The 26,467-nt window shown below is 68.6% G+C and overlaps 1 protein-coding gene across 3 annotated transcripts; it reads left to right on the top strand.

The window, feature by feature from the left end:
- The first annotated feature begins 844 nt into the window (after window positions 1-844).
- Window positions 845-25,329, top strand: TPCN2 (two pore segment channel 2). Of its 3 annotated transcripts, none has more exons than XM_036029811.1 (25): window positions 845-1,027; window positions 4,284-4,348; window positions 5,055-5,131; window positions 5,496-5,673; window positions 6,834-6,950; window positions 9,194-9,300; window positions 9,760-9,832; window positions 11,450-11,552; window positions 12,405-12,470; window positions 13,096-13,160; window positions 13,664-13,743; window positions 14,234-14,315; window positions 14,572-14,658; window positions 16,597-16,716; window positions 16,843-16,902; window positions 17,295-17,423; window positions 18,156-18,205; window positions 19,467-19,566; window positions 20,814-20,885; window positions 22,330-22,406; window positions 22,854-22,935; window positions 23,021-23,103; window positions 23,401-23,482; window positions 23,766-23,863; window positions 24,552-25,329. In XM_036029811.1, the coding sequence occupies exons 1-25, from the start codon at window positions 928-930 to the stop codon at window positions 24,628-24,630; spliced, it is 2,232 nt and encodes a 743-aa protein (XP_035885704.1). In that variant the 5' UTR covers window positions 845-927; the 3' UTR covers window positions 24,631-25,329. The 3 variants fall into 3 exon arrangements, with proteins under 3 accessions (XP_035885704.1, XP_035885705.1, XP_035885706.1); XM_036029812.1 differs by having other exon boundaries at window positions 11,453-11,552; XM_036029813.1 differs by lacking the exon at window positions 4,284-4,348 and having other exon boundaries at window positions 912-1,027.
- The last annotated feature ends 1,138 nt before the right edge of the window (window positions 25,330-26,467 follow it).

Raw genomic sequence — 26,467 nt, forward strand, 5'->3', positions numbered from 1 at the left:
GAGACAGCCACAGTGTTGCCCGCTGAGCTGTGCTGTCTTTCAAGCATTTGCCGTGGGATGCGCTCCCTCACTGGTTTCCTTGCCACTCTAATTGGCCGTTCTTCCAACGAGGTGGCGCTGTGCTTCAAGCAGTTATCATGGATATTTCTTCTTTGGTGAACTTCTGCTTCATGTTCTTTGCCCCATTCCTCCCTTTGGAGAATCTAATACATTTTTAAAAAATTGATTTTGGCCCGGCGATCTCCCCCTTCCCCCGGCTGGCAGCAGGCCTGTGGTTCTGATAGGTTAGAGGCCAGAGGGATTTTGCAGATGTCATTGAAGTGACTAATCAGCTGACTTAAATAAATATGGTAAGGAGATGATCCTGGATTATCCGAGGTGCCCAGTTTAATCACACGAGCCTTTATTAGCAGAGTTGCGGCGGTCAGAGAGCTGGGGACGCAGGGTCTTTTACAGCAGCGATAAAAAGTAAGCTCTTTCTATATTCATGTTGCAAACGCATTTTATACATGCTGTGTTTTTTCAAGTGTGTCATTTGTCTTTTAAGCTCCACCCTCAATTACATTGAATCCTGCTGATTTCATTACCAGAGTTCCATTGTGGGAGGCGTCCTTTGCGGTCACCCCCACGTAACCCACACACACGCAAAACAGATTCCTACGCCGGCCGGCCGCAGAGCTGGGGATTCAGGGTCCTCAAGGCCCCTCCCAGGAGGAAGCAAGCTGAGCCCCACCCCCGCGGAGAAGCCCCGCCTTCACACTGTAGAATTCCATTCTTATTGGCTGGTAGCGAAGGGTATCCCCTACGTCACAGTGCTGTTCGCTCCTCCTCCGGAACGCCGGGGGCGGGGATTCTGCGCCTGCGCAGTGGAGCTCGGCGCTTTAGTTTTGAGCTTCTGTGAGGGTCCCGGCGGCGAGCGGTGACCCCATGGCGGAGTCCGAGCCCCTTCTGAGCCGGGTCCGCGGCGGCAGAGGGCGCGACTGCCCGGCGGGCGCACCCTCTTGCCGCAGCGTCCAAGTCGGCCCTGGTGAGCGGCGGCTCGGGGAGGAGGCAGGGCCGCGCGGGGGTAGCGCGTGGGGGTCCCCCGGCCCGCGCCGCGCCGCTGCTGTGACTCAGGGCGCGCCCCCCCACCGCGTCCGGCCGCGGTCTGAAAGGGCCGAGCGGCGTGCGGGACCAGCCGCCTTCCGGCGGGCGGGGCGCTGCGCCTGGGGACCCCGCGGGGAGTCGGGGACGCCGGCGGCGGCGGCGGCGGCGCTCAGGCGCTGCGGGCTGGTGGTGCGCGTCCCGGACCAGCCGGGCGGAGAGGAGGGCCTGGTGGGCCTCGCCCGGCCCCGGGTCACGCCGCCTGCGGCAGCCAGCTCGCACTCCGCGGCCCCCTCGGAGTGCCGGTGGCGGACCCAGACCACGTTCTTTTCGTGGATCGTCTTGCCGACTCCTCCGAGGCAGCAGTTCCACGTTCCCGGTTCTTGTGTGGGGGAAACGGAGGCACAGGGAGGGTTGTTCCCCTCCCAAGGTCACACCGCCAAGAAGTGTCCCGGGTGGGATCCGAACCCAGCCCGTAGTAACTTGCGGGTCCTTTTGCTCGCCCTGCTCTTACTCCTGGCCCCAAGAGGCTCCCCAGGTACGGGTCCTCTCCCGCCGCAGGTTGGGGCCAGGCCCCTCCAGACCGTGCGGGTTTCCTCCTGTTGCCTTCTGCAGCTCCCTCCTGGCCTTCCTGTTTACCCGCGGAGATTGCTGAGTCCCTAGGAGGAAGGAAGGCAGGCAGGCAGGCAGGGTGGAGTCCACCCATCCCTGAAAGGCCTCAGCCTCCTCTTACCGAGGAGGAAGCAGGCCCAGAGCATCCCCAGGACCTGCCCAAGGCCACAGCCCTGGGCCCTGGCGCTGCCGCAGCTAGCACCAGGCTGGGCGCTCCTTCCAGGCCACTTTCTTCTGCACGGGAGGGGGCTGTGGCGTGTGCCCTGCCGTGGAGTGTCAGTGGCAGGGCTGGACAGGAGAGATCAGAAGACGAGGCTGGGGCGGCCGCCTGCCTGCCCCTCTCAGAGCCTGTCCCCAGAAAGTCCCCCATCCAGCCTGTGTGCTGGGTCTCCCAGGGCCCAGGACAGGGCGTATGGTGGCATTCAGAGGGCACGGACTCTTGTGTCTGGGGGTTCCTGGCTGTGTGACCGTGCCAGCTTGCCTAACCCTTCTGAGTCTCTGTGAAAGGGGCCTAGTTACAGGTGCTGCCCTGAGGGGCGTTGAGGAGTCTGAGGGAATCTGTGGCCAGCCTGCCCTGCAGCGCGGGCTCGGGCCAGCCTGGGGGAGCTGGTGGCCATGGCCGTTTGGGAGGAATGCCGAGATTACCCCAGGCCCTGACGGATGAGACTGCACTGGACGGACAGGAGCCGGGGCGGGGGTTGGGGGGGTGCCTGGGCTTCTGAGAGTGGGAACAGGACCTCCCTGTCTGGCTGCTGGGCCGTTCGGGGGCCCCAGGGCAGCTGAGACTGAGAGTGGCTCATTCAGCCTCTGCCCAGCCCCCCTCGGGTGGCTCCTGGGTGGGGCTCTGTGCTTGGGGCTGCATCTCCTGTCCCGTAGTCAGACTCTCCTACCAGAGAAGGTGGGTGGTGCTCTGTTGCTGCTGGGTGTCCCCCTGCTGGGTGTCCCGCTGACCCCACGGAGCCCTGCGGCCTGGTCCTTTCCACTGAGCCCCACCTAATAGGCCAACAGGGCGAGGATAGTGGTTCTCTCTTCTCCTTGCTCTTGCTGGTTGTGAAAACGTTGAGGGAGGGCAAGGGGTCACCGTGCTGTAAAAGGGGCTTTTGAATAATAACAGCAAATGCTACAGAGTTGCTGCGCACAGCAGCACTTGAGCTGCAGCGACCCACCCAGTCTGCACAGCTGTCGGTGGCATGGGGTGTCCACAGCACAGGGTGTCCATGGCACAGGGTGTCCACAGCACAGGGTATCCATGGCACTGAGGCACAGAGCGGTTAAGGGGCTTGCCCAGGGTCACGCAGGTAGTGGGCGGGTGGTGCGGTGTGGAGCCTGGAGCAGGAGGGACGGGGCTTCAGACGCCGGACGGTGCAGGGCGGAGGCTTCGGCAGGGAGAGAGGTCCCCGGGGGATGTGGGATGCAGTGTTTGGGCCCCTGTGGTCCTCTGGCTCTGTCCCACCTGTCACACCCACCTGCTGTGGCCAACGGGGGGGTGGGGTGGGGCGGTGACAGGGGATTGCTACCTGATGAGTCACTGGGCCACCAAGGCGGAAGGCAGGGCTCCTGGTGGGTCTCGGAGCCTGTGCAAGGGCTTGGAGGCCTTAGAGAGCCTGGCCCTGGTGGAGCCAAGTTCGGGGTGAGTGGCAGGAAGGGCCCCTGGTGGAGGAAGCTACAGGAGAGGAGGGTGGTGGGCAGAGGTGGGCACCCTGAGTGCCAGGCGGAGGGTGAGCCTCTGTCCTGTAGCAGGGGACCCTCGGGAAGCTGCGATGTGCGTGTGACTGGCTGGGACAAGATCCCTCTGGCAGCCGCAGGGCGGGAAGGGGGCTGGTGCCGGGGCTGCAAAGCCGGGCAGGAGGGGCCTTCCTGAAGTTCGGTGCCCCCAAGGCTGAGGGCCTGACCCAGGGTTTTACAAACCAGCAAGCGACCCCAGGCGAGTGTTGGGTGAGTGCTGGACAGTGCCCGGGGCGTCCAGGGGCCTTGGCCTGCTGTGATGGCGGCTTGCCTGGGGCTGAGCCCCTTCCGCTGCCCCAGGTCTGGGCCTGGAGTGACCTGGGCCCCTGCTGCCTTTTTCTTCTTCTTTTTTTTTTTTTTTTAAGATTTTATTTATTTATTTTTAGAGAGAGGGGAAGGGAAGGAAAAAGAGAGGGAGAGAAACATCTATGTGACCTGGCCCACAACCCAGACATGTGTCCTGACTGGGAATCGAACCGGCGACCTTCCGGTTCACAGGCCGTCACCCAATCCACTGAGCCACGCCAGCCAGGGCTCCGGCTGTCTCCTCTTGTCTCCGAAGCTGTGCCCATTGGCCTCTCCAGACTGAGACTCCCCGGGGGTTGGGTCACACGGGCAGCGTGGCGGGCTGAGCACCGAGCTCTCGGGGGAAGACCCTTTCCCTGTCCACACCCTGTCCACACCCTGCCCCACGCAGGGCACGGCACCGAGGGGACTGTCCCCCGGGTGGGAGCAGACACACAGAAGGTGAAGCGCGTTTCCTTCCGGAGCCTGGGAAAAGAGGACGGCTCTCTCCTTGACCTTGGGGAGCAGTGGGGGATGCCCCCCTCACCCCCCGCCATGTTTGTCCTCTCTGTCCCCAGGGCCCGAGGGCGGATGGGGTCTGTGCTTCGACCAGGCTGTGGTCTTCATCGAGGATGCGATCCAGGTGGGTGGTGTCTGCTCCGGCTGCCGGGGCCTGGGCTTGTCGGGGGCTGTGGGGACTGCCGGATGGCTGCCCTGATGGCACCTTCGCTCCTCGCCATCCTGGGGCCGGAGCCAAGGTCAGCAGACCACGGGGTCAGTGTCACCGTGATGGCCAGGCCTCTGGGCACGGCCTCCTCGAGTCCGCCCTGACAGTGGGCGCTGGGAGCCCGATCCAGCCCCCAGCCGTCGGCTCTGTAGGGTCATCGTTTCCCGCAGACCTGCTGTCTGCTGCCGCCTGTCCCAGGTCTGGGGAAGGGGCCCTAAGATGTCAGGACTGTCCCCTGCCTGCAAGTGACGCACAGGCTCACGTGGGGAACTAGAACCCGGAAGTGGGCGGTGTCCCCCCCGTGAATCAGGCTGGGGCGTCCTGGGGGTGACCCGGGTGAAGTGGGGGAGGGCCTCGCACAGAGGAGAGGGCCTGGTGGCCACACAGAGGGCCCAGCTGTGCACACAGATTGGGAGTGTCCCCTCGGTGGGCCCACCCGCCCTGGGGGTCTGCCAGGCGCACCCGGTGGCGAGGCACGGTGGGACTTTGCCCAGCACCTTGCCCACATGCTGGGGGCGGGGGGAGCTCACCCCGTGATCCACAGCCTGTCTCCCGTGGCTGGCTGTGCTGTGCGGCACCAGGGGACCCCGCTGACCCTCCCTCTGTGACTGGTCACTTCCAGTACCGCTCCATCAACCACCGCATGGACACCAGGTCGATGTGGCTCTACCGCTGGTATTACTCGGGCACGAGCCAGTGGTGAGTGCTTCCGTGGGGGCGGGGCTCCCGAGGCCCGGCTGGGGTTGGGGAGGCTGGTCCCGGCCCTGGCGGGTGCCCTGTCCCCTCGGCGGAGAAGGTGCCATCTCCTGCCCTTACTGGGAAGGAGCCCGCCAGTAGACAGAAGGGCTTCTCTGGGTGAGGGCTCCTTTCCAGAACATTCCAGTCAGCCGTGGCAATTGAGTTTCTGCCTGGTTAGTGTTACCTGACCGTGGAGTGGCCACCGACCGGGCCCTGCGGTCCCACCCTGTCCAGCGGCTCTGTGGGGGCTCCGTCTGCTGGTCTGCTCTTCGGCCCAGAGCGGGGCTGCCTCTCACACTTCAACCTTTCTCGGACCCCTTCCCAGGATTCTGAGCTTCATCATTTTCTTGATCCTGTCCTTGGCCTTCATTGAGACGCCTTCCTCGTTCACCAGCACCTCGGACATCCGCTACCGCACGGAGCCCTGGAACCCGCCCTGCGGCCTCACGGAGGGCGTCGAGGGCCTGTGCCTGCTGGCCTTCGCCGCCGACCTCTCCGTGAAGGTGAGGGGCGCCCCCACCCCCCAACCCATGGGGCCGCCGCCAGGGCCCCGCCCCCCAGCCCAGCTGCTGCTCTCCGGAGTCATTTTGAAGGCCCTGGAGCTGGCTGCCTTTCTCCTGCCTCTGCCCTTTGACCCGTGGAACAGAGGCCTCCGTTCCTGAGAATTCTGGGCCTTGGGACGGAGGCTGTGTCCCTCTCAGAGGGTGGGCTGAGTCGGGGGGAGAGTCAGGGGCGCACACCCTTGGGGGAGCCTCGGACGTGGCCAGGGCCTGGCAGAGAGGAACCGTCCCTCCCAGGCCCACCTCTGCCCCCAAGGGTGGAGGGACACAGGGGGGCCCAGGGGTTAGTGGCCCCTGAGCCCCAGGCCCTCCGGTAGCCGGAGCTGGGCTCTGCCCTGGTCCCTTGAGCTTCAGAGCCCGAGCTTCAGAGCCCGCAGGTGCCGAGGGCCGGGCGGGCTCTGTTCCTGTCCTCGGAGAAGCAGTCCAGGGCCCCTGCCCGCAGGCTCCGGCCGCCTGACCCTGGCCGAGCGGCCGTCCGGCTGTGGGAGGCACGGCTCCGCCTCTGGCTGCTGACCGAGGGGCGTGGGTGCGCGTGGGAGGCCCCGGCGGTTTCGGGTGTCTTCTTTTAGCCCATGGTGTGGTCGGGAGGCCTGGGGGCTTTCAGACCGGAACCGAAACTGGGGAGGAGCACTCGTGAGCACTTTCTGAGCGGTCGGCGTTCTGGAAAGGTGACCCAGGGCCCATGTTTATCTCCAAGCCGCGCGACCGCTCGCGATGGCGGGAAACAGCAGTGGGGTGAGGACAGAGTCCCGCCCTCCCAGGACTCGGAGCCTCGCGCCCTGGCCCCCCTGCGGGCGGCACCTGCTCGCTCCGGGTCCCAGTCCTGGCTGTCGGAGTCTTGGGACTTTGCGTTCTGCTGCGCAGGCTGGGTTGGTGGTTGGATCAGCAGAGCGGGAAACCGGCGCCCGCGTGAGCGGGCGCGTGCCAGGCTCAAGGTCACCGGTAGCCTGAGGCCCCCAGGGGCAGCGAGCTCCCTGCTCCTCAAGTCTCGTGGAGACTGCACGGCTCACTGCGGTGCCCCCACCGCCCGGCCGTGCCGCACACGCCCGTGGCCCTAGACTGGCTGCGCGGGGCCTCCCGCTCACCCACTGTCTCCCTCGCAGAGCTACCTGGTAGGGTGGGCCCAGTTCCGGAAGAGCCTCTGGCTGCTGGCCTACCTTGTGGTGCTGGTCGCGTCTTTCCTGGACTGGATGGTCTCGCTGGGTCTCGTCTGCCAGGAGGTAGGTGCCGAGGGGGCTCCGAGAGGGGGGCGGGGACCTGCACAGCGGTCAGCCGTGCACCGCCTGGGGAGCTGCCCCCACCCTGCAGGCGACACCGAGGCCTGGAGAAGACGTGAGGACCTGTGAGCCTCGCTCCTTTTCACCTGACTCCTCGACTGGCAGCGTCCCCCCCCCCCCCCCCCCGCGCGAAAGCACCACCCGGGCCTCCCCAGCCACTTGCCCGAATCTGGGCCCGGACAGAGAACCCCCAGGAGCAGGCGGCCCAGCCCAGCATCTGGGGCGGCAGCACCTTCGTCTCCTCTCAGAGCTCTCTCGTGAGCACAGTCGGTTTGGGGGCACCTCTGCCCATCAGGGCTGGTTGGGGACGCAGAAGCCCAGACGTCCCCCAGGGGCTGTAGTGGGGGGAATCGGACATAGGGACCTCAGCAGGTGCTGAGAATCTGAAATAGCGTGAAGAGACCCAGCGGAACTCGGAGACAGCGCCAGGGACCCCCTCCCACCGGGCTCCTGGAGCTGGGACCTGTCCCCTGACCTTCGGGGCGGGGGCACTGGCTGGCGGGTGCGGGTTCCACAAGGTTGTCAAGCACCGGGAGGCCGGCTGCCCCGGGCGCTGCAGGAGTAGAAGGGTCCCATGTCCCCCATCCTGCCTCCCGGCCCCTCATGGCTCCCAGGGGCAGGGTGGAGTGGGCAGCAGCTGCCGGAGGAGGAGTGCCAGTGGGGTCCCAGCACCCACACCCCCTCCCACGGCCCGGGGAGCCCCGAGGGCCTGCACGTTCCCCTAACTCGGAGCTGGCCTCCTTCTCACGGCAGAGGAGCCCCGCCCCTGGGGGGAGCCGGGAGGGCCCAGCCTGCGCTGGCTCATCTCTGAGGGACGGTCCTAGTGCCCAGCTGACCAGCCACCAGGACGTTCCGTGGCTTTAAGCCTAAGCTGTGCAGCTCGCCGGCCCGGCCGTGGGGGAGACGGAGAGGAGGAGCCCGGCTCCTGTGCACGCATGCACGCACGCATGCCCGTGTTGCCGCTGGTCGTGGTCCTCGCTGAAATTGACAGCTTCCTCCTGCTCCCCACCCCCGTGCTGCCCGGCTTGTCTGCGTCCTTCACCTGGGGTGGGGGGGGCGGCCGTTCATTTCTGAGGGGCCTGCGTCCTCCATGGTCCTGCCTCCCGGATCACTGGCTCCTTCTGACAGTGTTCGCTCTCAGACGTGCCTGGGAGGGCCCCCCAGGAGCACCCCAGTCTGCCCTCGGCACCCTGCCCCCTTTCGTGAGCGGTTAGGGTGCGTTCCAGGTGGAAGCACCTGCTTTAGGGAATGGGTGGTCCGCAGCCAGCAGGGGGCGACACGCTCAGCCTTCTGTTTCTAAGACAAGGAACTCTGGAGGGTGTGAGTCTGGGGTTGAGAGTGTGGATGAGAGGTTGAACTTGGGGGTCCGGAGCATGGACCTTCAGAAATGAATGGCTGCCCCCTGGAGGGTCCGTGGGACTGGAAACCACGAAGTTGCCAGGGTGTCAGACTGGAACAACAGAGACACAGGGGCCAGGCGTAGAGACGGCCCGAGGTGCTGGGTGGGGGCAGGCAGCCAGTCCTGCCCGGCACCCGCGGACAGAAGGCCGCCCTGGGCTCTGAGGCCTGGGGGAGGTCACTGTGGGTGGGTCCAGTGCCCTGGACAGGCGGCCTGATGGGCTGGGGCGGGAGCAGGGACACGTGGGACAAGGGAAGGGTGGGTGCTGTTGTGTGTGAGTGGAGGGTGCTCGAACTTGTGGTGTGTGAGTGGAGGAGGGGCAGGGGGTACCTGAGGGAGACCGTGGAGGCTGGGGGTACAAGGACGGAGGAGCACAGGGCCCTCCTGTTCTGACAGGGTGAGCGAGGGGAAGGAGAGGCTGCGTGTGCTCCTGCGTGTGTGCACGCACTTGGGGAGGGTGCGGGCTTCCTGCACAGCTTACTTTTCTGTGGGAGGGGCCTGGCTGCGGAGAGAGGGGGGCGTGGTGTAGCCCCCAGAGGGTGGGACCGCCCCCAGGGCGAGAGCCTCGTGGAGGCTGTTCTGGGAGGGGTGCTGGCCCCCCCCCCCTCCGGGAGGGGCGCTGAGCCTCTGCAGGGCTGGGCGGGCGGGGGGCAGCGAGGGCGTCCAAGCCGGAAGCCCCCGGTCGGGGGTGGGGAGCCCCTGGGTCCCTGCCGTTTGCACGGCGGCACTGTGGCAGGCGAGGGTGGGCCCCGAGAGCCCTGGCACTCAGGGTCCCGGTCTCCCGCAGCCCCTGAGGCTCCGGCGGCTGCTGCGGCCCTTCTTCCTGCTGCAGAACTCCTCCATGATGAAGAAGACGCTCAAGTGCATCCGCTGGTCGCTGCCGGAGATGGCCAGGTGGGCTCTGCTGCGACCCGCTCTGCAGTCGGGGCCCCTGGGCTCCTCCCCTGGGCGGCCGTGGCCGTCAGGCCCTGGGTCCTGGCCTCCCCCCCCCCACTGTGGCCACGCCCCTCTCCCCTGCTCGCCTTCCAGCCCACCCCAGTTGTCCCCTGCCCCCAGTCCCCTCCCCCAGTGGCTCCCAAGGCTGACCTCTGGCCGTCTGGCCTAGGCGGGTGGAAGTGGGCCTTCCCCTCAGAGTCCCTGGGGTCCTTGGACCGCGTGGTCATGTCTCTGGCAAGGACAGAGGCTCGGCGAGGGCGGGACCCCACGGCGGCAGCCTGGGGGGCGGAGGGGGCACCTGCTGCGGGAGCCGGCTGCAGGGGGCCTGCGGGAGGCCGGCCCCTGGGCCCCCCCCCCCCCCCGCCCCGTGTGGCGCGTGGACGTCCGCCCGGCGCTGAGCGCTGTGTCCCCTCCCAGCGTCGCGCTGCTGCTGGCGCTGCACCTGTGCGTCTTCACCATGTTCGGGATGCTGCTGTTCACGGGCGAGAAGGTACCCCCTCCCCCGCCGCCGCCGCCGCGCTCCGGCCGATCGGAGGGCAGGCCCTGGGTGAACCCGCCTCTGGGGGCCCTGCTGGGCAGCCCCGGGGCCAGCAGCTCGCAGCCAGCTGGGGCGAGTGGGGGCCCCCTGCAGTCGGGTGTCCCTCTTCAGATGGCCACCGTGTCCTGCCGCTGCCCTGCCTGGCCCCCGTCTGCCCGGGCCCCTGGGCTCAGGGGGGCTCGGCCTCTCTCTGCCGCCCCCCCACCCTGTCACCCACTGGGCTTTCTCTGCTCCCCTCCTCGGCAGGCCCCTCAGGTTGGCACCAGGGGTGTCCGAGATCGCCCCATTGCCCCGCCCCTCTCGGCCCCTGTCACCCTGCCCAGCGGGCACCTCTCCCCAGGTCCCTCCAGCGTGGGCTTTGCCCTCCCCGCCTGGGTCCCCTCCCTCCCTGCCCCTCTGTCCGGGGACCGTGGCCAGCGCCGGCCAGGGCTGGTGTCCATCAGGTCGTGGTGAGGTTCGGGGGCCGGGGCTGTGCTGCCCGTGAGGGGAGACTGAGGACTGTCCCGTCTCACCCCCGGGTGGGGGGGGCCGGCTGTGTGATCGTGTGTGGTGTGTCTCCAAGTGGGACTGTGTGTGACTGTGTGTGACTGTGTGTGACTGTGTGTGTGTGTGTGCACGCCTGGGCTGAGCGGGGACCAGCTGACAGAACCTCAGTCCCCAGCGGCCCTCCAGGGCCGCCAGCCTGGCTGCCGTGTCACCGAGCCCACGGCGCTGGGGTGGTCTCTGACCTGTGGTCGCTGCTTGTGTCCTGAGGGGCCCGGAGGGGTTGGTCCCTTAGCGGGTTTCCTCTCCTGCCCACGGAGGGGCCCGGGCTGAGGGCGGCTTCTGGTGGGGTGCTGGGGGGCAAGGGGCTACGCATCTTGGTCATGGTGCCAGCCCAGGTCCCCCACTGTCCGAGGTCAGACAGGGTGACACTGGCCCATCTGTGTGGGCTCTGTGTCCCCAGCATCCCATGCCCGATGCAGCCTGGCCCGGAGAGCAGGCCGGGAACTGGGGCTCCCCGAGCCTCGCCCAGGAGGAGAGAGGGGCTGGGGAGCCCCTGGCTGATGGGGACCAGGGCCCTGAGTTCCTGTGAGTCCTGTGAGCCCCGCTCCTCCGCCGACTTGGGGGCCAGCGAGGCCCCTGATGGAGAAAGGGCGGCTGTCCTCCACCCGCGGCAGGCACTGCCCCCACCCGTCTGCAGTGGGGCTCCCAGGAGCCCGGCCCGCTGCCCCTCCCAGTGCACACCTTGCGTGCGTGACGTCGGGCTGAGGGCACCCTGCTGGCCCCTGCCTGAGCCTCCCGGTCCCCAGGCCCTGGCACTGTCCTGGCACTGTCGGCCGGGCCTGCCCACGGCGTCTCCCTGCTGTTCCCAGTGGGCCTGCCCCAGGGGCTGGGGTCCGAACGGGTGGGCGGCTTCCCTGGACGCTGCCTCTCAAGTTCGGTCCAGTCCAGCCTTGCGCTCGGGGCCTGCAGGGAAACGAGGGCAGATGCAGGACGGCGGCTGAGCCCAGGGCAGGGGTGGGGGTGGTCCCGCCGGGTGGGGTGTAGGTGGGCGTGGGTCCTCAGCGCTGCCATGTCCACTCTCAGCAGGATGACAGGCAGGACCGGGAGAGGCTGACCTACTTCCGCAACCTGCCGGAGGCCCTGACTTCGCTCCTGGTGCTGCTGACCACTGCCAACAACCCCGACGGTGTGTGTGTGTGCGTGTGTGCGTGTGCGTGCGTGTGCGAGTGCATGCATGTGTGAGTGGCGGGGCCGGGCCGCTGGGTGTGGGGGGTGTGAGCCCAGAGGTGGGAAGGGGAGGCTTGGCTGCTGCCCAGCGGAGAGCCCACCAGGGGGCGCCTGTGGACGGCCTTGCATGCTCTCCCTCCTGCCCTTCCTTTCCTTTCTCATTTTTGTTCTTTTCCCTTTTTCCTCCGTTTCTTCTTCCCTTTCTCTCCTGACTCCTCAGAAGCTAAAAATGAATGGTGTTCATTATGTGTTGGCAGACGGCAGTGTGTTCGGGGGTCCCCCCACCCCCACCCAGCAGTGTGCGGGTCTCCGGCAGCTGAGGTGCTGCCCTGGGGCTGCCGAGGGGGCCCCTATCTGCTCGTGCCGGAGGTGTGGCCAGGATGGGGCACTGGAATCCCCAAAGGCTTGCCTGTGGCCTGCCGCCTGGGCTGGGCTTTTTTATCTCGGGCTCAGGGATGGTCACCGACCCTGGAGACCTTCCCAGGAGGGCAGCCCCTGGCTGCTGTACCCGGAGGGGGGCAGCGGACCCCTGAGCACTGCTCCCTTGTGCCCCAAGAGTCCCCATGCATCGCCCACAGGAGAGCTGAGCTTGCAGTCTGTGGAGAGGGAGTGGTCTCAGGGCCGAGTCCAGCTCTGTACCGGGGATAAGTGTCCTCGAAAGGTAGTGAGCTCCCCGTCAACAGGGGCGTGTAAGCCGAGGCGTGAGGACTGGGGTTGGGCCCAGAGGCCTTCTGGCTCTCCCACGCAGGCCTGGTCTAGTTAGAAGGCTGAGGTGGGGAGCATGTTTCAGGTCCCCCTATTTCCTTCTCAGTGATGGTTCCCGCGTACTCCAAGAACCGGGCCTACGCCATCTTCTTCATAGCCTTCACCCTGATCGGTGAGTCCAGGTGGGTCTGGGGGCGGCACCAGAGTAAGGGTCTGTCCCCTGTGACAGGGTCCCGAGTGCTGTCTGACCCTGTGACCTCGCCTCACTTTGGTCCCTTGACCCTGTGACCTCGCCTCACATTGACCCCCTGACCCTGTGACCTGGCCTCACATCGGCCCCCGACCCCGTGACCTGGCCTCACATTGATCCCCTGACCCTGTGACCTCACCTCACACTGACCCCCTGACCCTGTGACCTCACCTTATATTGACCCCCTGACCCTGTGACCTTGCCTCACATTGACCCCTGACCCTGTGACCTGGCCTCACTTTGGCCCCCATCCCCGTGACTCCCCCTCCATGTGGCCCACTCCACGGTTTGCAGCCTGTGACCACTGATGACCCGTGTCCTCAGCGCCCGTGGCTGGGCGGGCCAGGGCACTGGCTTTGTGTGGACTGGGACAGGGAGGCCGGGCGAGAGATGTGTCCAGGCCACGCTCCCTGCCCCGTGGTCATCCGGGTCCTTTTGGCCGGCGTCCACGGGGCTTGCTCTGTGGCCTCTGCACCTCTGGGCACCGCCCTCACCCCGGGCCCCTAAAGCTGCTGCCCCCAACGACCGGGGCATTTTCCTCCTGAAGGGAGCTTGTTTCTGATGAACCTGCTGACGGCCATCATCTACAACCAGTTCCGGGGCTACCTGCTGGTGAGCCGCGCCGCTGTCCCTGGGTGCCGGGCGGGGTGCCCGGGGTGTAGGGCCAGAGGGCCTGGCCAGTCCTGGGTGGGGGCAGGGTGGGGTCCCCGTGGTCGCTGCACTGCCCTCTGGCTCCCTCTGGTGGAGTAGCTGGGGAGCTGTGCCCACCCTGCTCCCTCCTGGTCCCCACCTGTGCCCCCTGGGGTTCCCTCCCTTGCCCACCTTCCTCTAAGGGACACTGCAGGGAGATTGCAGCTCCCAGGGCCCCAGACCCCGAACTCTCAGTGGGAGAGCCAGGGGCCCCCCAGTGCACGGAGAGGAGCCCCTATCCACCCCTGTCCCGACACAGCAGCTGGCGGCCTTGCCCCCTTCTCGGTGACTGTCCCCTGGTGCCTGCCGAGTGAGGGGCTGTCCCCGGCTGCGGGTGGGCAGGGCGCCCTCGGAGGCTGCCGGGGCCCAGGGGCCGGCTGCCCCGGGCGGGTGGGGCGGGCCCCTTACGGGCCTCTTCCCTGCAGAAATCTTTCCAGGCCTCGCTGTTCCGGCGACGGCTGGGCACCCGGGCCGCCTACGAGGTCCTCTCCTCAACGTCAGGGGGGTGAGTGCGTGCGGGGCTCCGGGCCCCCTTCCCTGGGGCCGTGGGGCCGCTGCTGGGGGCAGCAGTGCCCGCCGGGTGCTTCCTCGGCTCCGCCCGGCCGCAGCCCCCAGGAACCCCGTAGTGCCTGCGTCTATGCTCGTGACCCTCTGAGACCCCGGGCTGCGGGGGCCCAGCGGCTGTGCCTGCTCCCCCACCAGTGCCCTGTGCCCTGAGTGGGTGTCGGGAACAGAGGGACCTGGGCCATGTCCTCACTGTGCCCCTGGTTCGGAGGCCGTGTCAGCCCGGAAGGCCCCAGTCCGGGCGGCTTGTGAGCGCCCTGCCTCCCAGCCTCCTCGCTGAGGCGGCAGACAGTCCCGGGGTTCAGATGCTGGGAGGGCTGTCACCTGCTTGTCATCGCCCGGGGCCGTGCAGCGCACCGTGGGCGGGAGGTGGGGAGGCCCCGGGCACCGAGCCCGTGGGCTCACGGGGGTGTGGGTGCTTCTCCCCCCAGAGCCGGGGTGAGGGCGCAGGACCTGCTGCAGGTGCTCCGGAGAGTCCAGGTGGACGGCACCCGGAAGCAAGTCGTCATGGAGGTGCTGCCCCTGCCCTCCCTGACCCCGCTGCCCTCCCTGACCCCGCTGCCCTCCCCGGCCCCATTGCCCTCCCTGGCCTGTGCTTCTGGGCCCCTCCCTGTGGTCGTGGGGGCCTGTAGTCCCCTTTCCAGGGGTGTCATTTTGGGGAAGCTGGGGCGGGGCCAGGCCAGGTGGGGCCCAGGGCGCTGCTCCCCACCCTCGGCCCCCCTGCCCCCGGCCCGGCCAGCCCGGCTGACCAGTGCCCCCTGCTTTGCAGAGGGTGCGCTCCCACGGCAGTGGCCTGCTGTCCGCCGACGAGTTCCAGAAACTCTTCAACGAGTTTGACAAGAGGGTGACCAAAGAGGTAACCGGGGCGGGCAAGAGCCCCTCCAGGGCTGGGGCCAGGGCCCCCTGGGGCGAGGGGGGGTTTGCAGTGTCCGGGGGGTGACCACCCGGCTGACTCTGTGACCAGCGCCTGCACAGGCCAGCCCGGGGGCCCTGGCCCCAGGGTGGTAACTGGGGACGGAGACGGGCAGCAGGTGGCAGCTGGGGTTCGACCTCATGCCGCCTCCAGAAGAGCCTTCTGCACGGGTTTCTCGTCTCCGAGACAGAGCTAGCCCCATCCCCGTGTCCTCCCCGGGAGGGTCTCGGTCTGTCTGAACCCCGGTCTCTCGTCCCGACGCTGGTCTGTGGTCACCAGGGGGCCTCGCCCTCCAGGTCAGCACCGTGTCCGGATGCCCCGCTGCCTGCGTGTTAGGTGGCGGGTCCCCGGGGTGCATGGAGGTGCTGGGGGACCGCCGAGGTGTCCCCAGGCAGTGTGGGGGTGGGGGTGGGTGCTCAGCAGCAGCTGGAGTCTGACATCTGTTGGCTGGACACCACACAGCCTGTGTCATCGGCTCTGCCGCCCTGGCCTGGCTGCAGCCCAGGCGCTTCGACACCAGGGCCTGCTGCCTCCCGGCCCTGGGGGCTGGGGGCTGGAGAGGCCGCTGCGCCCCAAGGCCTCCCTCGTGGGTGTGCAGATAGCCAGGCCCCCGCTGCCCCGTGTCCCCACATGGCCGTGTCTCCATGCGTGTCTGTGTCCTGACCCATCTTCTCATGAGGACACCAGTCACATTGCAGCCTTTTACCCGACACCTCCATGAACTCCCTGTCTCTGAACACAGGCACGTGCTGAGCTCCTGGGGGGCAGGGCCTGAGCAGAGGGGTTTGGGGGACACGGCCCGCCCACCCCCCAGTGGTCAACGCTTCAGTGCACACGACCGCCTCTGCGGCCCCGGCTCCTGTCAGGGTTTCCCTGGGTTCCCTGAACCCTGTCCAGGTCACAGGTCGCCTGAGCCAGGCCCTGCTTGGCCGTGGTCACGTGGGGTGTCCCTTCTCGGCAGCGTGGTTCCTCGGGGACCCCAGCTCTCCGCGGTGCCCCGGGTCTCGGGTCCAGGGCTGTGACTCGACGTGGGAGCTTGGGTCCGGAAGTCTGGGGGGCCGTGTTCATGGCGGGGGGAGGTGGCTGTCGGCCAGTGGCTGGGGCCGCCGACCACCGCGTGCCCCCCGTGGAGACCCCCACGGTCCCACTGGGGAAGCCCGACCTCGGGCTCACCCCCAGGCCGGAGTGGGAGGGGCCAGGGGCTTGGGGGCCGAGAGGCAGGAGGTTGAGAAGCAGCGCAGGCGTGGGATTCCGTCTGTGCAGCCCGGCTGTCCGTGTGTCCCCGAGCCCTGGGAGACGCTTCTCCCCAACACCCGCGCGGGGAGACACGACGTCCCCTGTGCACGTCCTCTCTCTCGCTGGCGGGGTCCTCCAGGGCCCCCGCGTTCCTGGGGGAGACATGTTCTCCCCCTGCCTCCCTGATGCGGCGGCCTCAGGCCACGGGGGGCTCGTGGGCCCGGAGTCCCGTGGCTGCCGTGAGGAGCGCCGAGTGTCGAATCCGACCGGGTGTGCATGAAATGTCCCCGTGCGCCAGAGGCCCTTGTGGGACCGCCTGCATGGGCACGGGCACCCCTGCCCACCCAGGGGCCCCGTGGGGTGTCCCCTGCTCGCCGCCCCGTGCCCTCACGCCGTGGTTTCCGCCGGGTCGCCCTCTGTGGCTCTCCGCTCCTGCCCGTCCAGTCTGCGCCCGTCTGTGCCGTGCTGAGCGCTTACAGCTGCCGGCGTGGGAGGCACGGTGCTTTCCACCCAGCCCTTCCCACGCTGCGGTCCGTGCTCGGCAGGCCCTGGGGATCCCCGACGCGAGGGTGGGGGCCTCGGGGGGCTGTGGAGGGCGCAGGGGGCCGCCGGCGGCCCTGGTCTCTGAGCCCGTGTCCCCTGCAGCACCCGCCGCCGCCCGAGTACCGGTCCCCGTTTCTGCAGACCGCGCAGTTCCTCTTCGGCCACCGCTACTTCGACTACCTGGGGAACCTCATCGTCCTCATGAACCTCGTGTCCATCTGCGTGAGTGTGGGCGTGTCCCGGGGGGGCAGCCGGGCGGGGGGGGGGGTGTGTCCCTCCCGCCCTTCCTCCCTCCCGCCTGTCCGCGGCCGGCCGGGCTGGCGAGCCCCTGTCTCTCCGGCTCCACAGGTGTTCCTGGCGATAGACGCCGACATCCTGCCCCGGGACCGGGACGACTTCATCCTGGGGGTGAGTGCAGATGCCGCGCGACTGGCCTCTGCTGGGGTGACGGGGCGGGGAGGGGGGGCGAGGGGCGAGGGGCTGCTGGGCGGCCGGCCATTCTAGCCCCGGCGACTGGTTCTGTCACAGGGTCACCGGCAGCGGGGGTGGGAGGCTGTGGGAGGGGAGGCCGGGGAGGCCAGCGAGGCTGGTGCACACAGGGAGCCAGCACAGCGGCCTGGTGAATGCCGCATAGCCCTTAGTGGGGTGGACGGCGGAGGCAGGGTTGTGAGCAGGGAGTGCTGGTGGGAGGGGGTCAGCGAGAGTTCCAGAGCCCAAGTGGCCGGTGGGTGAGGGCGGGGCGTCTGGCACCCCCGGGGCCGAGTGCTGAGACCCCCCCTCCCTCCCCCGGCTCCTCTCAGATCTTCAACTGCGTCTTCGTCCTGTACTACCTGGCGGAGATGCTGCTCAAGGTGTTCGCGCTGGGCCTGCTGGGCTACCTGTCCTACCCCAGCAACGCCTTCGACGGGCTCCTCACTGTCGTCCTGCTGGTGAGGCCTGGGGTGGCCGCCGCCGCCTCTCCGGGGGGGGGCGGCAGGGGGTTGCCGGGGAGGATGGCATGGCGGTCCAGGTCAGGCCGCTCGAGGGCTGGAGGGCCGCAGGAACAGGGCTCCTGCCTGTGGTGACGGAGGGGCCGGCACTCCCCAGCCAGCCACTGGGCAGGCGGCCGACAGGCCCCGGGAGTTTGTGTAGCACTGCGTGCCGACCCCCGAGGGGGCCAGACGGAACCCGCTGCCCTCGCCGGCCACCCCAGCTCTGGGTGCAGCCCGGGGCATCACCCAGGACAGTGGGACCTGAGTGTGGGCAGAGGGAGGGTAGGAGGGGGCCGGGGCGTGTCCCGTCTCCTTCCCCAGGCAGTGGTGGGGCGAGGGGTCGCACGCTGTATGTGTCAGCGGCGGTGTTGGGGTGACACGTATCGTGTTTCACGGAGGGAGGCCGGGGGGCCCTCGGGACAGCAGCGAGGACCGCCTGAGACGGGCCTCCCAGCCCGTCCTGGACCGAGTGGCTGCTCCCTCACCCGCCCATGGCGAGGGGGGGCCCGGACTGCTCCTGAGACCAGGGTGTTGCACCAGCTCCGGGAAGTCCCAGCGTTGGGAACTGACCTGTAGGGACGAGGACCGAGCTCCGGTGGCTCCCGGTCACTGCGAGTTACGGTTCGTCTGAGGCCGCCCAGAGCGGCGAGCGCTGCTGTGGTGACACCCCCTCCTCTTCTGCCACGGCAGGTGTTGGAGATCTCGACTCTGGCCGTGTACGGGTTCCCGCACCAGGGCTGGTAGGTGCCCGGGGGACCTAGGGAGGCTATGGTGCCCCGGGGAAGGGTGTCCCGCCGCCCGGCCGGGTCTGCGCGCTCAGGCCGCCAGGACTGGAGGGCAAAAAGCCCTGTCTTCAGGGTGGTGGGCGGTCGGGGCTCTGCCCCCACCCAGAGCTCCTCCAGCTTCCCCAGACTCGCCGTCAGAGCCCCGTCCCCAGAGCGGTGGCAGGAAGCCGTCAGGGCACGGCACCCCCAGACGCCGAGGGCCCAGCCACAGTGCCGGGGGTCAGCGTGCGGGCCAGACGCCCGGCTCAGGGCTGGCCCACCGTGGGCTCTGCAGGGGGCTGCAGCCCCTCTCCGGCCTGGAGGTCCTGTGACCTTGGGCCTGGGCGTCGGCGTCCCTCCCTGTGAGACGGCGGGGACGGGCCCAGGGGTCACTATGCCCCCTCTGCTGTTCTGGCCCCAGCGCCCCAGGTTCTGGCCCCACAGAGGGATGGATGCTGGGGTCCCAGGGCACCTCTGGCGGCCGCCGGGTCGTGCTGCCCAGAGTATAGCTGCCCCGGGAAGCTCATGCCAGCCTCGGCCCTCAGCGGCCCGGCCTGCGGGTCCCCGTGGGGCTCAGTGGTGGGGGCCAGTCGGAGTGGGCCCCAGAGCCTCCTGCTGTTGGAGCTGTTCCGAGGGAACCGCCGGGAGGGGTTTTTCTCGGGGAGACGGGCGGGGCTGGCGCCGCCTCAGTGGCCGCCGGTCTTCTGCAGGGACGGCTCTCCTGGGCGTGCCGCGCTCTGTCGTCTGAGAATTCCGGGGCTGCCGTTCTGGGGGGTGGGGTTACCCTCAGACAGGAGTGGCAGTGTGGTGAGGCCACGGGGGGATGGAAGGGGCGGCTGGGACCAGTTTAGAGAGCGGGGGCGGGGGATGGGGCAGGGGATGGGCTCAGAGGAAAAGGGGTCAGGGGCCCAGTCTCCCTGTCCTGCTGGGACTCGGGCTGGGGCGTCCTGTGTCTGCACCCTCAGCGGTGCTGGGTACAACGGAGGGCGGTGAGTCCTGATGCACCGGGCCGGGCCGGGCCGTGGTGGCAGGAGCCCTGAGCACGGTGGCCCGGGGCGGCGGGTGAGGCCTTCAGGCTCTGCCGGTGTCCCGAGGAGGGTTTCTGGCCGGCGTGGGCTCTGGGGCAGGTTCCCGTGGCCCCTCGCGCTCTCTGCGTGTCTGTCCTTCTCGAGTGCGTCCTGCCTCCTCGTGGTGGGCGCCCGGGCCCCTGCCGACCCCTCCCCGCGCGCCTCCGCAGGAAGCCGGAGATGAAGGGCCTGCTGTCGCTGTGGGACATGGTCCGCCTGGCCAACATGCTCATCGTGTTCCGGTTCCTGCGCATCATCCCCAGCATGAAGGTGCGCGGCCCGCGGCGCTCGGGCCTGGGCGCTGGGGCGGGGTGGGGGCTGGACCTGGGTGGGGGCTGGGCCTGGGCAGGGGCTGGGCCTCGGCATGGCCCCCTAGTGGCTCCTGGCCACGAGGGGCGAAGGTGGGGCTGAGCGCGGGGCTCACTTGGGGCCCCCGGAGCAGGAAGGGGGCTGGTGACCACCTGCGAGCCTCGGTATCTCTTCCTGTGCCTGTTGACTCTGCCCTTGATGTCACGGGGGGGTGGAGGGGTCCCTGCTCCATCCGTTTCCCCAAGAAGTTTTGGGGAGGGACGGTGCTGAGGACACAGGCCCCCTTCTGAGTGCCTGGGTCCTCCCCCGTGCACACCTGTGCTTCCCACTGAGCAGCCGTCTGTCCCATACGGGTCCCCTGGGGCCCAGCGGCATTACCGTCTGAGGACCACTCAGGGGCCTGGGTGCCAGTGGCGGGCTGTGGCTGCACTGAAACCTCGGTGTGCTACACACACACACACACACACGTGATCATACATGTGCACCAGAACACACCTGGGCACACGGGAGTCACATGTACGATTGCAACCCATACAACCACATGTAACCACACATAATCTCTCACACACATTTGGAACCACACTCCTATGTACACATATGTAGTGGCACGGTCATGCACACGATCGTACATATCACAGTTACACGTGTGCTCACTGCTAGCAGTGCATGTCCACACAACGGACACAACCACACATAATGCAGTCACACCCATGTATATAGCACGCATACACCTGCTACACGCAAATCACACACATGTACACACATGCACACACAGTCACATGCACACACACAGGTTTCCGCCCGCCGGTCCCCAGCGTTGAGATGTGTGCATGTGTCAGGTGGGGTGAGTGGCCTCAGGCTGCGTGTGGGGGCAGCCCTGTGCCCGGGGCCCCTGGCTGGGTCCTGAGGCCCCTTCCTCAGACGCGGTCACCCCAGACCCGCAGCGCTGACCCGGCCTCTGAGGGCTGGCGGGCAATGCGCTCCGTGCTGCCCGCGGGGCTTGGCTGCAGGGGCGCGGAGCCCAGACACCCACCTGAGGCCAGGTGGGCGGGTGTGTGCACTCTTGGGTGTGTAGGGGTGGCTGTGGGGTGTGAGCACAGGTGTGTGGTTGGTGGTGGTTCGCCTGCCTCCTGGGGGGGCGTGAGTAGGGCTGGCACCACCTCCGTGGGGACCAGGGGGAACCGGGCTCCGCTCCCTCCTGTCCCCAGCTGATGGCCGTGGTGGCCAGCACCATCCTGGACCTGATCAGGAACATGCGGGCTTTCGGCGGGATCCTGGTGGTGAGTCAGGCGCCCATGCGGGCCGCAGTGGGAGCCCCCCGTGGGGGCCGGGCTCTGAGGGGCCTCGTGGCCAGCGCTGGGCTGGCTGCTGGCTGCTGGGCGGGGGAGGGCCCCTGTGAGGGCAGTGGCCGGTGCAGGCGAGGGAAGCACGGGGCCAGGGCAGGAGCCAGAGCACCCCCAAGTGCCAGAGACCCTCCCGGTCACTGTCAACCCCTCCTGTCCTTCATCCGGGTCAGAGAACCCACAGACTACTGAGGCAAGGATGGGTAAGGGGCCTCAGGGGCTCCAGGTGAGGTCTTGGTTGGCTCTCCTCTTCCCGGGGGATTTCCGGAATTCACAGGAAGGCGATGCCACCCACCCCTGCCCCAGGGTCAACCTTCCCCAGCTGCTGGCACCTCTGCCGTGGCCCGGCCTGGTGGGCAGCTGTGAGCGGGTGGGGCCCGGTGCTGGCCCAGGCCCAGAGCCGGTGGACAGGAGCCTCGGCGACGAGGCAATGAGCTGGAGAGCCCGGCTGCATGGACGCGGCTGCTGGTGGCCCTTCTGCTCTTTATTCTGAGTGGCATGTGGGGGCTGGGGAGCCTCCTGGGTGGGGGGAGCCCCAGGCGCCCCGGCTCCTGCTCGTCGCAGGAAGCTGGGAGTGGGGTCTCGCATCAGACATGGTCCCCTTCCCCAGACAGACCCCCGTTTGTGTGTTGGAGGAAACAGGCCCACAAAGGGTTGGGTTACCCCCTTTCTCTCTCACACGTTAGGGACGGTCAGGGACAGCAGCGGCCCCGCCCTGAGGCTGCTGGGGGTGCTCCCGGGTTGGGGGGGCTTCTCCAGGACAGGCCTGGCCGTCCCCATGCTGCCCCGGGTCCAGCTTCTGGCCCTGTGGTCAGTGGCGTCCTCCTCACCCCCTCCCTGCCCACCCGTCCGGGGGAAGGGCAGGCGGCCTCGGCTTCCCGGCCTTCCCTCAGGCCCAGGCAGTCTTTGGGGCACCCCCGGCGGTGGCTCCCCTGCCCCCCTCCAGCTGTCCTGTGCCCCGGGAGCAGGGTGGTGTTCAGGAGCAGGGTGGTTTTCAGGAGTGGGTGCCTGGGAGTGGGACCTCAGTGTTGGGGGCTGTGGCCGGGCTGGGAACCCCAAAGGCCAGCCAGGCTCTGTGGTCTGTCCATGGTCCGTCCGTGGTCCGTCCGTGGTCCATCTGTGGTCCGTCTGTGGGTCATCTGTGGTCTGTCCGTGTTCTGTCGGTGATCCACCTGTGGTCTGTGATCCGCCTGTGGCCCGTCTGTGGGTCATCCGTGGTCTGTCCGTGGTCCATCTGTGGTCTGTCTGTGGGTCATCCGTGGTCTGTCCGTGGTCCATCTGTGGTCTGTCTGTGGGTCATCCGTGGTCTTTCTGTGGTCCGTCCATGGTCTGTCTGTGGGCCGCCCATGGGCCGTGCTGACCAGCGGCCCCACCTCCGCAGGTAGTGTACTATGTCTTCGCCATCATCGGCCTTAACCTGTTCCGGGGCGTCATTGTGGCTCCTCCCGGGAACGGCAGGTGAGGTGGGGCCTGCGGGGGCTGAAGGAGCGCGGGGGGGCTGTGTGGGTCAGCTTCCCAGGAGGGGCTCCCTGTTCCTCCCTTTCTTCCTGCTTCCCCCTCGCTGCCCGCCCCTCCTGCTCCCTCACGCGCGGCCCAGAGTCCCAGTGTCCTGGGGTCTGCCCAGAGCAGCCCCGCCCCCTCGTGGGACCGGGGGCCCTGAGCTCACAGAGGGGTGTGCAGCAAGGAGCGGCTGGGGCTGCAAGAAGGTCCCCGCTGGCCGCCCCTGTGCCCCCGGCTCTTGCCCCCACCCCACCGCCCTCACGGCACCTTCAGAGGTCGGGGCGCTTCTCCTTCCATTTCTTGGGGGCCCAGGGAGGGTTCCACTCATGTGGGGCTGAGCTGGTGTGGGGCGTGCCCGGTGCCCCGGGTGCGCATCCCTGCCCTGACCCGCCGCCCTGCCCCCAGCCTGGCCCCCGACAATGGCTCCGCGCCCTGCGGCAGCTACGAGCAGCTGGAGTACTGGGCCAACAACTTTGACGACTTTGCGGTGAGCCCCTGCCCCTGCGCCCGGGACCCCGGGACCCCGGGACCCCCGCCCCCGCAGCCGCCCGGACGGTGTCTGCCGCCCGCAGGCCGCGCTGGTCACGCTGTGGAACGTGATGGTGGTGAACAACTGGCAGGTGTTCCTGGATGCCTACCAACGCCTCTCGGGCCCGTGAGTGCCCTGCCCCTGCCGCTGGGCCTTGCCCTCGGGGGTGTGGGGGGGGCGGAGGCCCTGGGGACTCCACAGGGTGGTGGTAGGGGTGGGGGGTGGGCGGGGAGAGGGGGGCTGGTGCCCCGGGCACCTCCCTGCCTGTTTCTAGGGGTCCATGGGGTCAGCTCTGGGGTGGGAACAACATTTGGGGTTACCAGGTGGGGCGCAGTAGGACCGGTCGAGGGCTCGCCCTGCGTTCCCTGCATGGCCTCGTGGGCTCACGGTGGGCCCTGGGCGGGACCCCCCTCTGCTGTGCAGGTGGTCGAAGATCTACTTTGTGCTGTGGTGGCTGCTGTCGTCCGTCATCTGGGTCAACCTGTTCCTGGCTCTGATTCTAGAGGTACAGGGCCCCGCCCATCTGCCGGGCTCGGCGGCCCTGAGCTCGGGCTCTGTCCTTCCCTGGGGCTCGGCGCAGCTCACCTGCCGCTGGGAGAGGCTGGCAGTGCCCCGACCTTTGACCTGTGGGTGTTGCCGGGCCTGGAGAGCTGGGGGCCGTTGGAGAGCAGCCTGGGCCCTGGATGCGCTGTCCCTCTCCTGCACTGGACTCTGGACGGTGGGCGGGGCGAACTGGGTCCCTGCAGGGCCCACACCCACCGGCCCCCTGCCACCCTGCCCGCTTCCAGAACTTCCTTCACAAGTGGGACCGCCGAGGTCACCTGCACTCCCTTTCTGGGGACCTGGAAGCCAGCTATGAGACCAACGCGGTGGATCTCTTGTTCAGGTGTGTGCATGGGAGGGGCTTCTGCTTGCCCCTGGGGGAGGCGGGAGGGGGACGCTCCAGGCGGCTTCCGTGACAGCGACCCTCCCAGCTGCCCCGCCTCCCGGCCTCCCTCAGGGCTGGGGTCGGTCGGGTCCGCTGCGGCCTCTGCTCCCGCCTCCCCAGCCATGAACTCCGTCCTGGGCCCCGGTCGAGCGTTTTCAAGGGAGCCCCCTCCAGAGTCTGCCAGCCTCCAGGTGGTTCTGCTGCGGATGGGGGCAGGCGGCCCGAGGAAGCCCCCCCTGTCTCTCTCTGTGGTTGCTCGGCGCCTCCCCCAGCACAGAAAGGTGGTGGCCGCCCCGAGACAGCCCGGCTCTGGGTCTCGGGTCTCCCTCGTGGGCGTGGGTGGCCTCGTCAGAGCTGTTCTCAGTTCTCGGTGCAGCGCTGCCGGCAGCGTATGCCCCGCCCACATCCGGGTCCAGCGCCAGCAGCAGCGCACGCCCCGCCCACATCCGGGCTTCTGGGGGCGCCGTGCAAACCCCCACCCCCAGGATGTGCCCGAGTCCCGGCCCCCAGCCCTTGCCACGGTCCCTGTGCACGTGTCCCCGAGGCCCTCCCACGTGGCGAGCGGGGACAGGGCGTCCCGCAGGCTCTGCGCACGCGCGCTCCCCGGAGCCCAGAGCCCCCGCACACCTTCTCGCCGGCTCCGCAGGGAGGTCCTGGAGGAGCCCACGGAGGAGGAGCTGATGGAGAAGCTGAAGCACCACCCCCACCTGCAGCTGTGCAGGTGACGTCTGTTCGGCGCGCCTTCCCGACGGGGCGGCGATGGCGGAGCGGCCTGGGGACCGACGCCCGGCCCGGGGAGAGGCGGGCCGTGGCCGAAGGAGAGACCGGCCCTGGGACAAGCCCCTCCGCCCACCTGAGGCCGAGACAGCCGACGGCGAAGGCCCGGCGGCGCGGCCCAGGGGAGCGGCCGGCAGCTTCTGTCCGCAGTGGCCGGTGCTGCGGGCAGCGCCCACTCACGCCGCTTCCGCACTGAGCCGCCGTCACGCGTCTGAACGCAGAGAGGGGGTGACGCCTCCGGGGCCTTCGAGCTGGCCCCCCCTTGCGCCCCCCAGTGACCATGGTGCCTTCGCTGCTGGTGGCCCTCAGGGACCCGGGCCTCGAGGGAGGGGCCCGCTCAGGCCGCCGGCAGCTCTCCCCGGCCGTCGTGCTGGGGGTCCCGGTGGTTTCACGTGAGGCGAACCCCGACTGCTGAGTGTCGCACGGCCCGGCCCGTGCGAACGTGACCGGGCGTGCCTCCTTCGGGGTCAGAGCGCCACCACCAGGGCGCCTGGACGAGAAGGAGCCCGTCGCCCCTACCTCAGCGCAGCTGCAGCCGTGGGCAGACGTCTCCTGCGTGGGCTGCCGGGGAGGGTGGCTGGGGGTGGCCGCGCAGGGTGTGCGCCGGCTTGGGGCGTTCTGCTGCTCATTTACATAAAGACTCGGATGAAGCCCGTGGCGGCCCCGTTGTGTGTCCTTGGGGTGCGTGGTGGCAGAGGGGGCCGGGGTGGGGGCGGTGAGCAGTGCGTGGCAGGCCACCCTGCCACCAGTCGGATGACAGGAGGTTTTCCCGGGGGGCACGGGAGGCGGGGGGGGGGCGATGATGGCCCCCGGAGGTCTCTGCTGGGCCCTGGGTCTCCGTGGGGAGTCCTGCTGCACCGGGTGGGTGACGTGTGCGTGGGAGCTGCGGGTGTGCGGTGCGGGCGGGTGTGCCCCCACCCGGGAACGGCTGCTGCCTTGTCTGTCGGGGGAACGTTTTGGTGAGAAAGTAACTTCTGGGGTGTCCCGAGCCCCTGTGCCCCGGGGGTCCGTAAACCCTGCTGGTGACGTGTTCCGTACCTACGCCCACGGTGGTTTCCCGTCCTGGGGTTCACCTGAAGCCCTGGGGTTTGGGGAGCCTTTGGGGGTTGGGAGGACACCCCCGACCCGCCTCCTCCGCAGGCTGCCTTTCCGAAGGGCAAGTTCAGGGTGTCGGGCTGGGGAGGATGCTGCAGAGCAGTGGGTTAGATGGCCACGCCCACCTGGCCTTGCGGGGCAAGGGGTTAGCGCCATCTGGTGGCCAGCTAGGGTTCCATCGACCTTGCTGGAGTGCAGGCTGCCTCATGGCACCTGGGTCGGCCTCAGGGCCTGGGCTGCGGGCGGCCTGCCCTCGGAGAGCCTGGACCCGGCGGGCGCACACCCGCGGGACGTCCCGTGCATGTGCCCGCCCCGGCACCGTCGGTCCACCCGCCCCGTGCGTGGCTCACGTGCAGAGAAGCCTCCCTCGGGCTTTCTGTCACGAAGCCGCTGGGCCACCCGTGCTGGGCTTGGGACGTGCTGACCCCCAGGTCCCTGCCCTCGGGATGGGCAGCTGAAGCTGGAGGGGTCCCTCTGGTGCCTGGTGACCCTGAGCGGGGCTCTTGAGGGTGCTCTGGGGGTTCGCTCTGTCAGCCCCGACAGCCTTTGTTCCAATGAGAACCGTGGCTGAACGGAGCCTGGTGCAGCCGCCGGTGCAGGGGCTGGGGCCGCCGGGGTGGCCCTGTCTGCAGTGCCCCCTGCCCCACCCAGTGCTCTGCTGCCCTGGGGCCACCACGCTGCCCAGGGCCA

This window comes from Phyllostomus discolor, chromosome 6 (assembly GCF_004126475.2).
Source record: "Phyllostomus discolor isolate MPI-MPIP mPhyDis1 chromosome 6, mPhyDis1.pri.v3, whole genome shotgun sequence".
Classification (NCBI taxonomy): Eukaryota; Metazoa; Chordata; class Mammalia; order Chiroptera; family Phyllostomidae; genus Phyllostomus; species Phyllostomus discolor.

Excerpts from the sequence above, each read along its gene's own strand:
- TPCN2 (XM_036029811.1), top strand. The coding sequence starts at position 928 with ATGGCGGAGTCCGAGCCCCTTCTGAGCCGGGTCCGCGGCGGCAGAGGG. Across the intron at positions 20,886-22,329 it reads CTTTCGGCGGGATCCTGGTG|GTAGTGTACTATGTCTTCGC; the intron begins GTGAGTCAGGCG and ends CCACCTCCGCAG. Across the intron at positions 23,864-24,551 it reads GCGGTGGATCTCTTGTTCAG|GGAGGTCCTGGAGGAGCCCA; the intron begins GTGTGTGCATGG and ends CCGGCTCCGCAG.